The sequence below is a fragment of the Cyprinodon tularosa genome, unplaced genomic scaffold (genome assembly GCF_016077235.1).
Source record: "Cyprinodon tularosa strain WSP-4 unplaced genomic scaffold, ASM1607723v1 ctg597, whole genome shotgun sequence".
NCBI classification, from domain to species: domain Eukaryota; kingdom Metazoa; phylum Chordata; class Actinopteri; order Cyprinodontiformes; family Cyprinodontidae; genus Cyprinodon; species Cyprinodon tularosa.
The window spans coordinates 402,318-419,075 of NW_024039337.1; the positions used below are offsets into that span (position 1 = coordinate 402,318).

The 16,758-nt window shown below is 39.7% G+C and overlaps 1 protein-coding gene across 2 annotated transcripts; it reads right to left on the reverse strand.

The window, feature by feature from the left end:
• Positions 1-130: 130 nt before the first annotated feature.
• mysm1 (Myb-like, SWIRM and MPN domains 1) lies at positions 131-16,561 on the reverse strand. 2 transcript variants are annotated; one of them, XM_038306925.1, is made up of 20 exons: positions 16,426-16,561; positions 16,247-16,310; positions 16,103-16,173; positions 13,996-14,067; positions 13,814-13,901; positions 13,420-13,518; positions 10,247-10,736; positions 9,941-10,166; positions 9,741-9,871; positions 9,568-9,671; positions 9,421-9,498; positions 9,066-9,148; positions 8,930-8,984; positions 5,393-5,443; positions 4,405-4,479; positions 4,148-4,336; positions 1,226-1,358; positions 970-1,075; positions 836-893; positions 131-768 (listed from the first exon to the last, which is right to left on the reverse strand). In XM_038306925.1, exons 1-20 carry the CDS (start codon positions 16,479-16,481, stop codon positions 472-474), a joined length of 2,526 nt encoding a protein of 841 aa, XP_038162853.1. In that variant the 5' UTR covers positions 16,482-16,561; the 3' UTR covers positions 131-471. The 2 variants fall into 2 exon arrangements, with proteins under 2 accessions (XP_038162853.1, XP_038162854.1); XM_038306926.1 differs by lacking the exon at positions 16,247-16,310 and having other exon boundaries at positions 16,426-16,496.
• Positions 16,562-16,758: the final 197 nt, after the last annotated feature.

The following is a 16,758-nucleotide window of genomic DNA, read 5'->3' on the forward strand; positions in this document are numbered from 1 at the left end:
TTCCCTTTGTTTTGAGTCAGGGGTGATTTTTGTCCCTGATGGAGCAGAAAAAGCTTGTGTCAGCTCTGAAGTCATAAGTGTCTCATAGTATATGTAATAAAAAATGTATGTAAATAAATAAATGTATAGATGCATTAAAACAAATATAAAAATAGTTTATTTGTAATATAGCCACAGGTATAGCCCCACACACACACTCAAACACAAACTTGGTTTCCAATTATTCAGAAAACTCTAGGGGGATATTAAGCTAAACGACAGTATTTATGTCGTTTAGCTTAAATCCGAGTCCCTCCTCATATCCAATTCTTTGCTGCATTAAACCAAGTCCCTTCTGACCTTTAACCATTTTAAACAAGAGGTTTCTACATTAAAATACAATCCTAAAGTATAAAACTGTATGTAAATGTTAATATGTTTACTTCAAACATTATTTCTGCTAAATAATTCAGTCAAAAACATCTAATATTTTCAAAGCAAATAGTCGTGCTCAGTTGTTAATACTGAGCCTAAATGCAAAACTGAGCCACTATTTGTTTCAGCCTCCTCCTCCGCCTTGTGGGACTTTTCCTGACTGATCAGATGATCCAAAGCGTCACCATCTGACTCTACGGGTTTTGAGATGTCTAAAGGTTTTCCGTCTCCATGAAATAAGGATTTCTGCTTGGAGATAAATTCTGACAGGAACAGGGACTGGATCTCAGAGAGGAAATGGTCTCCCTCTCCATCTGCCAGGGGTTCCAAGTGTCTGGCCAAAGACGACAACATCTAGAGAGAAAGATACGGCCGTGAGTGACTGAGAGAGTCACAGAAAGAACCAAGGAATCATATTTACCTTTTCCAAACAGGTGAGACTAGAGTCTCTGCAGAACAACCTGTCCATCTGCACGCTCCTGCCCAACCAGAACAACAAACTTTTTAGACACTGATCACACCAGTGGAGGGATTTCACTCCTGATTATCACTGACCCATGTGACTGGGCGTATTTCTGGATGATCCACTGAGCCCTCCTCATGGTCTGCTTCCAGTCAGGACGATTTTGTGATGACAGGAAGTTGAATCTGTACGGCAGCTCTGTGGAGGAACAGAAAGAGGGGAGAAAAACGGTGTCGCTGTGCGCAAAAAAACTAAATCTTTGACACTAAACTGCAGCTTGATTGTCAGGCCTCTTGATCGGAGTTGTTCTGGTGTTTTGAATCGTGTGTCGGTGTGCGCTTCACGTACTGTTTTGGCCGGAGGGCTCCTTGTTTTCTTTCACCAACAGGCAGGTGATTTGGGAGTGGGGTGAAGTGTTAGCGGAGTCATACGGGCTGACTATCATCCCGATGAAGGGGGCTCCGCCACGGGAAAAATAACTCTGGATAAATCAGATAGCAGACAAACAGACAGCATGTCAACAATTACCATACCATAAAATATATTCATACCAGCTAAACTTTTGTTTGTAAGGTCAGGGAAGAGATTTTTTTTTTATTTTTCTTCAATAAACCAGGAAAACAGCTTTGAGAAAGAGTGGAAATTCTGAAAAATATGAGCTCTATATTAATATAAAAATCCATAAATATGTTCTGTTAACTGGTTTCATAGATGCTGCCAATTAAACTCAGAGCTGGTAAACAGTCCATCTGTCTGCAACAGGGAAATAAAAGATAATTTAGAATAAGAAATTACCAGCAAGACATCAATAAACGAATTCAAACTTCTGAAATTACTTCAAATATGAAATTATTACATAATTTTTAATAAATGAAGTGTTTGTAATTAAGAAAAAACAAAACACAAAACCCCCAGACCTAAGATAAGCAGAGTGGTGTCTGCAGTTCAATGCAGTGAGGAATCCTCTGATCTTTATATTGGAGAAACCAAACAACCTCTCCACAGACGCATGGCCCAACACAGAAGAGCGCCCTCCTCTGGACAAGACTCTGCACCACATCTACACCTTATAGGCTAAGGACATTCTTTTGGACAGAGAAGATAGGTGGTTTGAGAGGGATGTGAAGGAAGCCATCTATGTTCAGAAACGAAAACCAACCTTAAAAGGAGGGGGTGGACCCAGTTTTCTTTTTTTTTATTTGTTTATTTGATAGGGACAAGTATGTTTCATGCATCATGTCACACACTACAACATTTTAGCTAAGGCTAATTCTCAATGCCTGTCCCCAGTTAGGCTTTTACACAAAACACAGTGACTGTACACAAGAACAACAGAACAAATTACACACTAAAACATCACAGAAATAAAATCAGGTCAGTTAGATTATTAATGTTTACATGACTGACCTCTCAATAAAAAGCCTTTAAGTTTATGTTTAAAAAGGACCCAGTTTGACTCTCCCTTCAGTTCTGCAGGTAATGTATTCCATTTATTGGTGCCTTTTACAATGAAAGCTGATTGACCGAAAGAGGTTTTGCGTCTGGGTACTTGACAGTTTCCACTGTGGGCTCCTCTTGTGACTGAGCCCACAGCTCTGAGAGGAACTACACAGTCACTCAAAACCTTAGGGGCCTTATCGTGCAAGAATTCGTAAACCAGTTTTAACTGAGCAAATTTCACAAAGTTCTCGAAATTCAGCATTTTTTAATTGTTCAGACTAACACAGTGATGGGACCTGATTGGTTTTTTTATCTAAGATTTTTATAGCTCTATTATATATCATCTGAAGAGGCTTGATGGTAGTGCTTGTGGCCTGTGACCAGGAACTAATGCAGCAACTCAGCTTTCAAAAACCTATAATTCAGAGATTAATTGATTCCTTCCTGCTATCATCACAACCCCAACCCCTTTAAGGGGGAACAGAAGACCTCGGCTCTTCAGCCGGGCCAACAATTCCCTTTAATGACCCCCCTTTCATAGACAGACAGATATTCGGGTATTACAGGCTTACAAAGAAACAACGACCCCCATTCCAAAGGTGTGGACCCGTTCATCAGGTTAAATATGCATGTTTTCTAAGCTAAAACAAGGCTTGATTTTGGTCTGTTCTATAAATGATCAGTGTTTTTAATTCAGAGTAATTTTCATGTGAATGTGCTTTACTGGAGGCATCCATGTTTGTCAAAGAACACTACTGCCACCTACTGGTTAGTGACGTCACGGTGCGGTATCGGCTGTAGATCAAGTCCCAGTGCTGTATCTGGTGTTTGTCACAACGCGCTATTATCCAAGTCATCTTGAAAACATTCTTCTTCCAAATGTTGGCTACATATTCCGGGGTTTTTCTCTGCCCAGAAGTTCGATGGCAAATCCTCCCTCTTCAAGTTGGCGATCCAACGACCAACCCGTCCGTGGAGGATCAGGAATCAGAAAGGTGGAATAACTCTTTTTTTTCACTTTTACCCGATGTATTCCAGCATCCAGCTGCCATGCACGTGGGCATTGTCAGTTTCACTATAGCTCTGGTGAATTTCAATGGTGAAGTCCTCTGGAAATCTTCAATAATTGTTGTTGATTGCAGATGTGTCTAGTAGTTCCCATTGATTTAGCTTGGAAAGCGGGGAGAATGGCGCTAGGCTTACCGCACCGTGACGTCACTGCTGGAAGATGGCAGGAGGGAGGGGTTACTATATATGGGCAAAAATGGCCGCTCCCAGACTCAGTGATCGCCACGAAAATGATCTTTTTTATTTTTTTACTGATTAAGACTAAATTCATTAAATTATTGCAAACATATTAGGTTTCAGGTATAAATAATGATCCATTGTTTATTCCTTGCTGACCGGACTTTTCCATTAATGGGGCAAAATTAATAATACTGCTGCCAGAGTGAAGCATGATTGAGGCAACATATAGCTGTAGGGAGGAGCTGAATGCAGCAAAGGTTCTTCCTCTAGCAGGACAGCATCCATAAATAAACTAGCAAAGTCTTTGTATAGCAAAGCATAATCCCCAATGCAATCATAACTAGCAGTGTTAACAGATCCAGTCCAACTTCAGACATCTATTGGAAAATCTTTAACTTGCTTCCCAAAGTCAAGACAAACCTCACATTTTTAAGAATTCTTAAAAAATAAGTTCTCTGTGTTAGCTGCTTACATAATTTAACTAAAGTTTTGCGGTTGTGAGAAATAAATATTACAAAGTTCCAGTGTTGTCGATGTTTCAGTAAGAAACTGCAGAGACCTGCTCAGGTTATTCTATTTTACCTGGAACTGGTCCTGTGTGTTGATGTCCCGCACTGATGGGTTTGGTTGAAAAGAAGGGTGTGAGTGGTACCAGCCCACGACGCTGAAGCCCAGAGACGACAGCACGTCACAGGCCTGAGTCTGTGACAGCGGGTCCATCTCACACTGCAGACCTGTGCTCACGCTGTTACATGGTTCTGCTGCACAGATCTGCACACAAATAAGTTTGTCAGCTTTCAGCATAATTATATTAAAGACAAACACAAATCCTCTCCTACCTCCAGTATTTTCTCCTCCTTGTTAAACGTTCCACCCAGCAGACCAATGACTTCTCCTCTTGAGACGTGGGCATGCTGAACACGAAATTAAACACGTTAGTCCTTAAAGGAAAAGTCGCTCATATTCAGAATTCAAACTTCTGAAAGTTCTTTAAACATAAAATGATTCCATCCTGTTCAATAAATGATCAGTGTTTTTAATTCAGAGTCATTTTCATGTGAATGTGCTTTACTGGAGGCATCCATGTTTGTCAAAGAACACTACTGCCACCTACTGGTTAGTGACGTCACGGTGCGGTATCGGCTGTTGATCAAGTCCCAGTGCTGTATCTGGTGTTTGTCACAACGCGCTATTATCCAAGTCATCTTGAAAACATTCTTCTTCCAAATGTTGGCTACATATTACGGGTTTTTTCTCTGGCCAGAAGTTCGATGGCAAATCCTCCCTCTTCAAGTTGGCGATCCAACGACCAACCCGTCCGTGGAGGATCAGGAATCAGAAAGGTGGAATAACTCTTTTTTTTTCACTTTTACCCGATGTATTCCAGCATCCAGCTGCCATGCACGTGGGCATTGTCAGTTTCACTATAGCTCTGGTGAATTTCAATGGTGAAGTCCTCTGGAAATCTTCAATAATTGTTGTTGATTGCAGATGTGTCTAGTAGTTCCCATTGATTTAGCTTGTAAAGCGGGGAGAATGGCGCTAGGCTTACCGCACCGTGATGTCACGCTACTGTATTTGGGTAAAGATGGCCGCTCCTAGACTCAGCGATCGCAACGAAAAGGATTATTTGATATTTTTACTGATTAACGCTAAATTCATTAAATCACCGCGAACATATTCGTTTTATGTATAAATAATGATCCATTGATTATTTCTTGCTGACCGGACTTTTCATTAATACCCTAGAAAAGGAAGTAAAACTACCAACATGCATTATAAATAATACAATAGATACCATTGGATGAAGGTGTGTTTATAACATACCATGTCCATGATAAGAAGAGTCTCTGCACACACAATGACCTGGAATGGCTCCTGGAATGGAAATCCAAGTAACACAGAAAGTTTTAATACCTCATTAAATAATATCAGTGCAGCAAAGTACGCCTGCTAGTAGAAAAGGATTGGAGGAGGTTGGCGGCATCCATGACACAAAAAAGGTCCAACTTTCTATACTTCTCCAAACAATAAAAAAAAAAAAGGAAAAGGTGGTGGCTGCAGTTAATTGTGTTAACTAATAGACGTATACCAAAAACTAATCAAACATATTAAGTTATCACACAAATACACTTATATGAGTGCTAACGACATAAAACTACGGTGGCCCTGAAGTGCAAACTGCAACTACAAATCTAAAAGCGCAACTACATTAAGGAAAACACAATTACATTAACCTACCGGAAAAGGTAGGTACCAGTGGGAAACATGAGACATCGCTGATTGGACGACGGCGCCGTTTGACCCTTGAACCGGAAGTCATTCTGCCTGCTGCGGCTTTTGAAAACATGGATATTGTCGGCGCCCCAAACATAGCTGCCGTTATCCAGGAATATTTTGAATCAGGACATACGTACGAGGTGATACTGGATGTGCTCAAGACTAATCACGAAATTTCAGTTAGTTTGCGTACACTGAAGACACACTTAAAAGAAGCTGGACTGTTCAGACGACGCAACTTCCGGTTCAAGGGTCAAACGGCGCCGTCGTCCAATCAGCGATGTCTCATGTTTCCCACTGGTACCTACCTTTTCCGGTAGGTTAATGTAATTGAGTTTTCCTTAATGTAGTTGCGCTTTTAGATTTGTAGTTGCAGTTTGCACTAAGGGCCACCGTATAAAACACTATAAAACACTTTATTAAAAACCAAAACATCATTTCACGTCCCGGTTTACTTTTTGTACATAAATCTTGTCCTTCTGAGGCTGTAAAGGTAAATCTGTGTTTTGCATGGTTCAATATTGTGTCACAAACCTAAAAAATAATGGACCAGTTTAACAATGGAGAAGCTATTAGTCAGCTTTATATTTTTTTTAATACTTATAAACTATTTATTTTCTAAGAATGTGTTTATTTAAGAGTTCATTTCTGGTTGTAAATTAACAAACATCTAGATAAAGTCGACGATATTCTATTATTTTCCATGTGAGTCCCAGATTCTTCTTTGCCTTTTCTAAAAAGTGCTTTAAATCGATCCTAGCTGTCAGAGAGCTGTTTGAAGTATGTCTGTTCAGACTGTATCCACGTTATTAAATGAATTTAAAAAGAATGCAGGGCAAACAACAACGTGCATTAGCTGTCCCACAAGCACGGCTTACGCTGGAACCGACCGCGGCTAAAAGTCCGGTTCTAGGATTTAGTTTTTCTTCCGTTCGCTGCGTTAAATTTATTCCAAGCTTGCCAGGTCCCGGCTCCTTTACGTGGATTTTTCCACCATCGTCCTTCTGGTGAAAGGTTAATAACTCAGTTAAGATCTCACTGAATTGTGTGAAAGCTGCTCTTCAGGTTCATCTGTCGTCGTCGCCATAATCTCTACCTCACTGTCTGACTGCCTACAAGCTACATCACCTCTATCCCTGCAGCAGCGGCCAAAACTCCAGGAGCCTCAAAGCAATTCATTTAGGCGATGCTGATTGGCCAATATTTATTAATATTCCCTAGCAACATGATACAATTGGAAATTGTTGAATGAGAGTCAATTGGTAGATGTTTTGTTTTAATGATTCATATTACATGTAGCTATAAATTATTAAAGGGGAATGCTGTTTTTTTTTTTACATTGGTCCCTTGATTTTACGTTATTCCATCATGTTCTGCTCACCCATATGAGTTTAGTGTAATTTGGAGCCGTTCTGAAGATATTCCGTTAGGTTATATCCAGTAACGTCTTCCTATGGGCAACGACTTGAAGGGACAAACTAAACATAATTTGTTCTTTATGGAACGCCAGCATTCATAACATGTAGGCCAATCACTGCCCCCCAGACATCCGCCGTTAGATTTTTTATATTTATATCTTTTAATAACAAAGCGGCGCGTGTATGACATCATACGTGCGCGCCGGACTGGAGTTGTGACAGGCAGTGTCGCTACCCGATCCGTACCGGAAGCACGATCCGTACCATCAGCTCCTTTGCGCGTGCGCATACAGAATAACTTCCGGTGGCAATATTTCCTTTTTCTTACTTTTTTATTCTCTTGTATTTTTTAGAGGCATGGGTTTCTTTTTGTATATCTTTGTATTTTCGTCAATATTGCATTTTCTAAAAATAAAAAAACAGAAATACATAAAAAAGTTCAATCGCCTTGTGATAGTTACTTTGACTGCTCTGAGCATGCGCAAATATACGTCACACAGCGTATATATTTAAATTTGTTTAAATATTTGATTTACTCTGTCCTTAACTATGCACTCCAGCAGTACTGATCCCACAATGGATTCATTTGCTACCTTTCGTGACCTGCAGTTTTTCATTGATAAGGGAACATTTCCCGAAAATTTGGATTTTTATTCCAGAAAAATGACGTCAAGCAATACAATGGATTGAATTTAAAAAGCATTAATTTCTTCCAGAAAAGTCTTCAATATTGTCTTTACGATGTAGTTTAGTATTCTTTAGTTATTTAAGGATATAAATAAAGTTTTTTCAGTTATTCTGTTCGCGCAGGCGCAAATGAGCTGATGGTACGGATCGTGCTACCGGTACGGATCGGGTAATGACAGGCAGCCCGGGCCACAGGCGGCTACGCTGTACCCCTTCTATTCATTCTAGCTAATCTGAATCGTTCATTTGCAGAGCGAGATCATCTGTGGTAGCAGCACTAGACATCTTCCAGGCATGTGAGGAAAACTAGCAGCAGTTCAGCGGACAGGATGAATGAATGGTAGCCGGCGTGTGCGGATGACGTCATGCACACTCCGCTTTGTTTTTAAAATATATGACTATAAAAAATATGTGTGGGGGACAGTGATTGGCCTACATGTTCTGAATGCTGGCGTACCATAAAGAATAAATGATGAACAGTTTAGTTTGTGCCTTCAACTCGTTGCCCATAGGAAGACGTTACTGGATATAACCTAACGGAATATCTTCAGAACGGCTCCAAATGACACTAAATTCATATGGGTGAGTAGAACATGATGGAATAACGGAAAATCAAGGGACCAATGGAAAAAATGACGTTTCACTTTAAAATTACAGCAACTTCCTGAATGTTTCCAAAAATGTTTCCCCTTTAAGTAAAACTGACATTGATAATATTTTTAAAATCTCTATATATTATTTATGACTTTTCCCCTCCAAATCTAGGGACAGCAGCACCCAAGCGCCCCCTATTGGCCAGCTGCCACTGCTAGTGGCTACTAAGGTGCAACGGTGATGCAGAGAAGGTGTTTTTATGTCTGATTTAGCTGGAAATGATATAAAAATGCTGTATTGTCCATGTTGGGCTCATATTTTCTCAAGGCAGATTGTCTTTATATTTAACTGCAACGGTTAGACAATGAGAATAATGCTCACTGACCTGTACATCTTTCTCAAAAGATCTGCAAGGAATCAGCATGAATGGATCAAAAGACCTGATTAACAGAGATTGATTCTATGGTTAGTTTTCTCCAGCATAGAAATTAATACTCAACATGTGACTTGATGACGCTCACCCTTTGTGTCTGGACATCTTGCAGGGTTTAGGCTGCTTCTTTATCTCCTCTCTCCTCACAGCCAACTCCTCGGCGCTGAGGTGCTGAAAAACGTTTCACCCACAGACTCAGTAGAAATAAAGATGAGCATTCAAACTGGCTAAGATTCAATTCTATTCAGTTTATTTCTATAGCAGCAATTCACATCATGTCATCTGAAGGCTCTTTCCAGTTCACCAGATCATCCAGTCAGATTGGTTTAAAGTTTTCTATCTAAGGAAAACCAGCTGATTGCATCGACTCATTGACTCTTCAGCAATCTCTCACACTAAGCATGCTTGTAGCGACAGTGGAGAGGAAAGATGAGTGTTTATACCTCATAAGTCTGTCCTTCCAAATCTCTAGCGTCACACCAGTTCCCCCATACGTCCCGAACGCGCCTCTTCCTGGTCCGCTGCAATCAACCGGATCTTAGCTTAAGTCTGCAAAGCTCTCCAGCTGGTAACAGCATTCAGGAACCTACCATGCTCTGCAGCCTCTGAGCTAGCTGATAGGCCTCAAGCACTTCTTTGCCCTCCTTGGATTTGGACCGGTCCACCAGTTTGGGTCGATTATACACCGCTTGCTCTACGAGAAGAAAGCGTGAGCGCAGACACAGAGATAAAAGCGGATGCAGCTGAAGGTTTGCAACTTTACCACAGTTGAAGTTGATAGCTCCAATGAGCTCCAGGTAAGTGTGTATCCTGCCGATGCAGTTCACGTCTCCACAGTTCTTCAGACCAGGACGGACTGATGTCTTGTTCAGGTATTTGGGCTTGCTCCTCCGCCTAATGATAAACACAGCAGCGTTCAGCTGGGCTGAAGTAAAAGTCAGAGTAAGAAGGGTTCGGTGCTACCATTGATCCAGGATGTAGTTCCGTATCTTCAGATATCTTTCGGGGGTTTTTGATGGCCGACCCTCGAAGAACTCGGGGATGGCTTGTTTCTCATCCTCCGTGATGGTCTCTGTGTCCATCTCAGTTTCCTGCTCAGGGGCCTTGAGCTCTTCCGCTTCCTCGTCTTCGTGGTCCTGCTCCTCCTGGTCTTTGTCTGGTCTATTAATGACGATGTTTTCAGCAGAATCTGACCAAAAAATAAATAAAATCCCCCTCAGTGACAGATATATGAGGCTGAGACACTAAGCATCTCCTGATGGTGATTACCTGTGGAGTCATAAGACGCTACTGAGGGTTGACCAGCAGGTATGGAGGTTTCACACTGGGAGCTCTGGTCATCACTGTCATCAGCTGAGTCTTTTTCTGCTTCTATCCCAGGATGCTCCGTCTTTAAAACATCCTCATTTGATGTCGGTTTATCTTCTTCCTCAGTGCAAGAGATGACAGACGGTGGAGGACTTTGCACAGAGGAAGAGCTCCGGCAGGGTTGGTCCTTCATCTCCCTGATGTTTTCCAACAGGGTCGTCTCTTTCTGCTGCTCCGTGGGCCCTTCTGTTCGAGTCTCAGCCTCTGGCGTCTTCGCCGCTCCACTGATTTCACTTTTCATGTCCTCTCCATCAGTATCACTCAGATCATCAGTGATGTCTACATCCTCGTCATCAGAAAGCCTCTCTATGCGAACGGTGTTGATCATTGTGGACGGAGGAGGCTGATGCTGCTGCTTTGGGGGAGCTGCAGCTCCAGAGTCTGATTTAGCCTTTAGTTTAAATAAATAGGAGAGGAAGTAAGATAAGAATACGCCTGCGTTCAAATTTATGGGCTGCGTCATCAGAAGGCCAGATTCAAAGGCCGATTACGTCGAGGTCTGGTCGGATTCCAAGACTCCTCGTTATGCTGCCTACAAATGCGTCCTTTTTTTAGCCCGATTTAAAGGACGGGTCTGATGTATCCTCTCTATCCTTGGTTTTCCCATGATTCATTGCGAGACCAAGCAAGCCGGCTGCTCCGTGATCAGAGGAAAATGGTACTTGGCGCCGAACAGTGGTGAAAATTGGAAGTTCAGTTTAATAAAATGTGAAAGTATGTGAATAGTTCCGTCTGAAATGAATGAAAATAGTTGTTTTAATGGTTATTGAGGCAGATATGTACGGAAGAGGATTAGGGCCACTGAAAAAGAAAAAAAAAAAACGTTTACTGATTTAAAAATGTTATTTCAATTTAGCATGGGAAAAAAGTCAGAATTCTTACTTTAATCTCAGAATTGTGGATCTTAATGTAGATGGGCACCATGAAGGCAGAGATGTGGAGCACTCAGCTTCACTGACAAAGATGTGAGTTGTTTGAGAGGGCCAGTAACACATTGGTGGAAAATGGCAGAATTAGGCAACTTTTTACGTCCCCGAGGGGTCCCCTCATTAATGGAGGAGCAGAAGGTCATTAAAACAAGAGAGCTAGTCTCTGAAACAGACATGGCTTTGGCTTGATGCTAACACGTTTGTTAGCTGTAAGAATTCTGAGAAAAAAGTCAGAATTCTGAGAAAAAAAGTCAGAATTCTGAGAAAAAAAGTCAGAATTCTGAGAAAAAAAGTCAGAATTCTGAGAAAAAAAGTCAGAATTCTGAGAAAAAAAGTCAGAATTCTGAGATTAAAGTCAGAATTCTGAGAAAAAAGTCAGAATTCTGAGATTAAAGTCAGTATTCTGAGAAAAAAAGTCAGAATTCTGAGAAAAAAGTCAGAATTCTGAGATTAAAGTCAGAATTCTGAGAAAAAAGTCTGAATTCTGACTTTTTTCCAATACTAAGCTGAAATTAAATTTAAAAATCAGTTAACCTTTTTTTTTTCAGTGGCCCTAATCCTCTTCCGTAGATATGTGGCAGTAATGTTTGATTTATCTAAAGGTTTTTATCTGTTACTGTGTAAATGGGTTTGGCTGTAATTTAAGGACAGATTCTAATATATCTAACCTGACAACAGCCAGATGCATGTCTTGCTCTGCCTAGCTCCTCTCACATAGTGTGAGTGGAGCTAGGCGGAGGAGTGGGGACTATAAATCTGATAGGAGTTTAATTTTTAATTGCTGTTTTGCACAATTTGCTTAACTAAGTACTTTTTGTTGTTGAATATTAGAGATTTTGCAGATATATTTTTTATACATACATTGTTTAGATTTACTTATATATTTCTACCCCTTTTATAGAATAGAATTGAATAGAATATTCTTTTATTGTCCCACAATGGGGAAATTCTAGTGTTTACAGCAGCAAAACATTTTTAGAAAAAAATGGTCACACAAATGTGGACCTTAGAAAAATGTCTAAGAATAACATAATAATGAATAGTTAAAAGATAAACAATAAAATACTGTTTAACCTCTTACACCCTCAGGGGGTATAAATAAATTTCTGCCTGACAAAAACACACAAAAGTAAATCACTTATAGCCTCACAGCTATTAGATTTAAGAAGAAACTTTTGGTACCTCTGTAAAGGTAAGATGTCATAGAATGGTTTTCTGGTGTCAGCACCATTGTAGCTTTGACCCTGCCTGAAATATTAGGGACAAAATACAAAATATTTTGCATTTGTTGAACCTCGCCAAAATTTTCTTTGAAATAAACATTGCAAAACACTACCAAAATATTATTTATAGCACAAAAAAGTAGTACAGACTTTCAAATCTAAATGTTGTGTAAAGATATACCAAATTTGGACTCAATCAGATGAATCATATTTATTTCAGAATGGTATTAGTGAGAAATTTCTTAGGCGGAGGGGCCATTTTGGCACATTTATCCATAAATGTCACCAAACTGAGCCAAATGTGTTTTTTACATCAATACTGGGGGTTTGTTAAAGTTACGAGGTCACGTAGCAGCTGGACCCACCGGTGGGTCCGTAGGGTTCTACGGGTTAAGTTACTGTAAGTGTTTTAACAATATAAAACTGGAGAATAAATAACCAATATGCAGCTATGGACATTTTTACAGTATTGGATATTTGAAAATAGCAGCAGCATCAGAGATGTGCAGAATGACAGCAGCAGGTTATTTAACTGACTAAGGTTTCTATCATTACATTTGATTTGATTTGTTCCTGCTCCCGGTGGTTGGAACCTTTATTCCACTCTGGATTCTCATGAGTCTTTGTTCACTTTACAATTAAAATATTAAAAAGAAACTGTTTAGAAAGGTTCAGTATTCATTCTTTTCCTGCTTTGCGTGTCAACTGTCCCAGTTGTTAAGCGACAAAGCGTACGGCGGTAAAAGCGACCGAAGGATGGACCGGTTTGAATCTACAGCCAAAACTCTTCCGGTCTCCTTATTTTCACAGACTTTGAAGGATCCAGTCCTTGGAAGATGCAGCCCATGAATTCGAACGCAGCCAGAAACGTGTTTATTGATTATGAATTATGCTAGAAGCCAGAAGGGAAGAGAAATCTCACCTTTTGTTTAAAGTACTGCCTGGCATAACTCTTGACCTGAAGGACACTTCGAGTGTCCACCAGCTTGGCGATTTTTGTCCACCTCCGACCGTACTGAGCCTCAAAACGTAAAGAAAATTATTCATTTTAAAAGGCATAAACCACCGAAAAAAAGGGTGTCACTGTCGAAACATTATTTCACACGATTTGAGTTTTGATTTATCGTTACTGTTATCTTTTGATTGCAGAGATTGCCTCAAGAAAATTAATTTAAGGGGACCATCTTTTTTTGTTAAGACCCGTTTCATGAAAGCATGTTTGAAAAGCAATGTTTTAAATGACATTTGTTAGATTCAAGTTATTTCTGTGACCATTGTTGGACTTTTTATTTATTAACCGTGAGGTTCCAGCTTACCAGTCCCTTCTCAAAAAGCTCTTTTTCCTGTTTGGACCAGCGAGTTGAAATTGAAACAGAGGCAGAAGAAGAGCTTTTGGTTGGAGATCTGAACATATAACAGGAAAAGGAATCAACATTTAAAAAAAACCCAAAAACAACAACAATTAGGGAAAAAAACATTAATACCAAAAGTTACTTACTTCTTTACTTTGGGCTTTTTATTGGGATCACTGGGCAAAATATCAGGAATCCTCTCCCCCGTCAAATAATATCTTCAAGCAGAGTTAATTAAAACAGCTTATTGTTTAATGTTATCTGTTTTAGCCATTTTGAATCTACTTTGCAATCAAACTGCAAAAAACATTAGTTGCAAAGTGTTCATTTAATTATAGTTTCTTAATAATAGGTTGAAACTAGTGATGGCTCGCGTGGAGCCCATGGAGCAAAGCACTGTATCGCGTGTCGTTTCAAGAAAGTCATGTGACCGATCCGGGAGTTCTTTTTAACTGACTGGCTCACTAAACTGTTTAAAATCATACCTGTCAACATGATGCATCTGCTAAAAAAAATGTCTCTTTTGTGGTTTATCATAAAAATTATTGAGATTTTCGGAGCAGCCTAAAAGGAACAGGAAAGTTTCAGCCGTTACGATTTTATCTAAATTATCTGAATTAAAGTTCATTTCAAATTGACTCTTAGTTTATTTACTGTTTCTACTGTACTTATTGCTTTAAAAATATGATTTAAAATCCTAGTCCACAAGCATCCTCAGTCACATTTTCCCCTAAATTTTCAAGTTATACGTTTACATTATTTATTGGCTGCATCGAAAATTATCAAAGATATTTCCAATGTAAATATAGGTATAAAATAACCTACAATAACCTAAATTACATCATTGTACTAGGTCAGAGGTAACTAGTTAAAAATCAACGGGGTCTGAATAAAGAAAATCATCAACCAGTAAAGATCTGGAGACATTTTGAATCATAATCTGTTACTTTAAACAGAATTTAACACTGAAATAAAATGAGGTGTTTATGCATTTATGTTATACATTGACTTTTTAAATAAGAAATAGAACATTTTTCCATTTTAAATTCTAAAGTGTTTATTGAAGTAGAGAACAACAATCGTTCAGTTTGGTTTATAGATAATTTCCTGATTCCCATATTTTCTAAAACCCCTGAACTGATGGTTTGTTATTTCCTTTTTTTTTTCTGTCTTAATGTTGGCAGTGGGCTTTAGGCTGCCCTGCAAGGCTTTAAACCTGGGTTTAACCAGAGACTAAGCCATTCTCAAGCACATATCAAGGAGCTCATTTTGAGCCTGGATCCAGATTTATTGTTGATTCTGTTCATGGTGGAGAATCCTGCTTCACAGCAGCAGGTTGGGTACGGCTCCATCTAAATAGGTTTGATATTTTCAGATTTTTAGACAATCCATAAATTTGAACAGATGATAATTACAAGAAGAACAGCAAACAAAGAAAAGAGTCAATGTGAATTCAGATAAGCTGAGTTATAATTGAGAGGAACAGGATGACAGAAGAAGAAAATTAATTCAAACATGAGATCAGAATGCTCCCTCTCAGCTAAAATACTTGTTTTCCCCTGATTGAACTGGTCTGCTCTTTTTTCTTCTCTAAGATCCATTTTTCTTGATTAAACTGATGATAAACCGTGAAAGATCACACTTTTTTTTTTTTTTTTTTTGCATTAACAGCTCCTGTATCGGTCATGTGACTTTGTGCAATACGTGCACCGATCCAGGGTTTTGCTGTTAGATCTCGACACGAGCGTCGATGCATCGGTGTTGCTGGACCCATCACTAGTAAACATTTGACATTTAAATATGACTTCCCTACCACTTTAAATGCATCTTGCACTTATTTACAGAACCAATTGTTTATTCCAAAAAGGCTAAAAAAAAAAACAATCCACTGGACTTTGTTTCTAAGTTTGAAGACATTTCACTTCCCATCCAGGAGCTGAAATGTCTTTAAAGTTGGAAACAGAGTGCAGTGGATTTTATTTTCTCCTTTCTTGGAATGACTATAACCTGGATGACTGAGAATCTTCTCCAACATACCAATTGTTTACATATACATGTGCAATACTTTACTTTAACTGTAATATGAGATTACCTTCCAGTGCACTTTAATTCAGAAAGCTTCTCTGCAAGTTTATATATATTTTATTGCATATCCTGCACTTGCTGCTATTGCACTTCTGGTTAGAGCTGAACTGCATTTCGTTGCCTTGTTCCTGACAGTAAAGTTGGATCTATTCTGGTCTTAAAGGATACTGCTCCTCCATCAGCATCCTCTCTATCGCCTCTCTGTTCTCTGGGCTGATGGAGCTGTCCAGCTCCCAGGGCTGCAAACAGCAAAGATCATTAAATCACACAGTCACACCATCAGATAAAAGGCGGGATTTCACGGTGGTTCACCAGCATCCAGGAGCTGCTGCTGTCCACTGGCTGCTCCTGAACTAACCCCGCCGCGTCCATCTCTCTGCAACAGAAAGGAAACAAACTCCAACAAACACCGAAAGAGTGAAAATAGTGAAACAGAACTCTCTCTGAAAGCACCAGCTGGGCACGGCGGGGAAAAAACAAAGACTTCCTACCCTGCATTGCAGTTAAAATCGTCTCCCTCGATGTCAACATCCACTTCGTCCTCCATGTTGAAGAAAAAACTTAAACAGAGGAGAAGCGGCTGGGAAGTAGAGTCCAGCTCAGATCACAGCGCCATCTGGTGGACGGTGGACGGAACCTGATTCAAAACAACAGAAAGATCAGCCTAATGGGGTAAAGAAATTAAGCCCTGAAGCCAGAGTTTTTTTTATCAAGTTAAAAGAACTAGAATATTTCTTATATATTTCTTATTAATTCAGCCTGAATATGAATATTCAGGCTGAATTAATGTGAGAAATGTTCTGATCGATACAAAACCTAGGGGC

Bases quoted from the DNA above. Each gene is read 5' to 3' on its own strand.
- mysm1 (XM_038306925.1), bottom strand. From the start codon at position 16,481: ATGGAGGACGAAGTGGATGTTGACATCGAGGGAGACGATTTTAACTGC. The intron at 9,672-9,740 runs GTAAAGTTGCAA...TTCTTCTCGTAG, and splicing joins AGCTATCAACTTCAACTGTG to AGCAAGCGGTGTATAATCGA. The intron at 1,076-1,225 runs GTACGTGAAGCG...GTTCCTCCACAG, and splicing joins GGAGCCCTCCGGCCAAAACA to AGCTGCCGTACAGATTCAAC.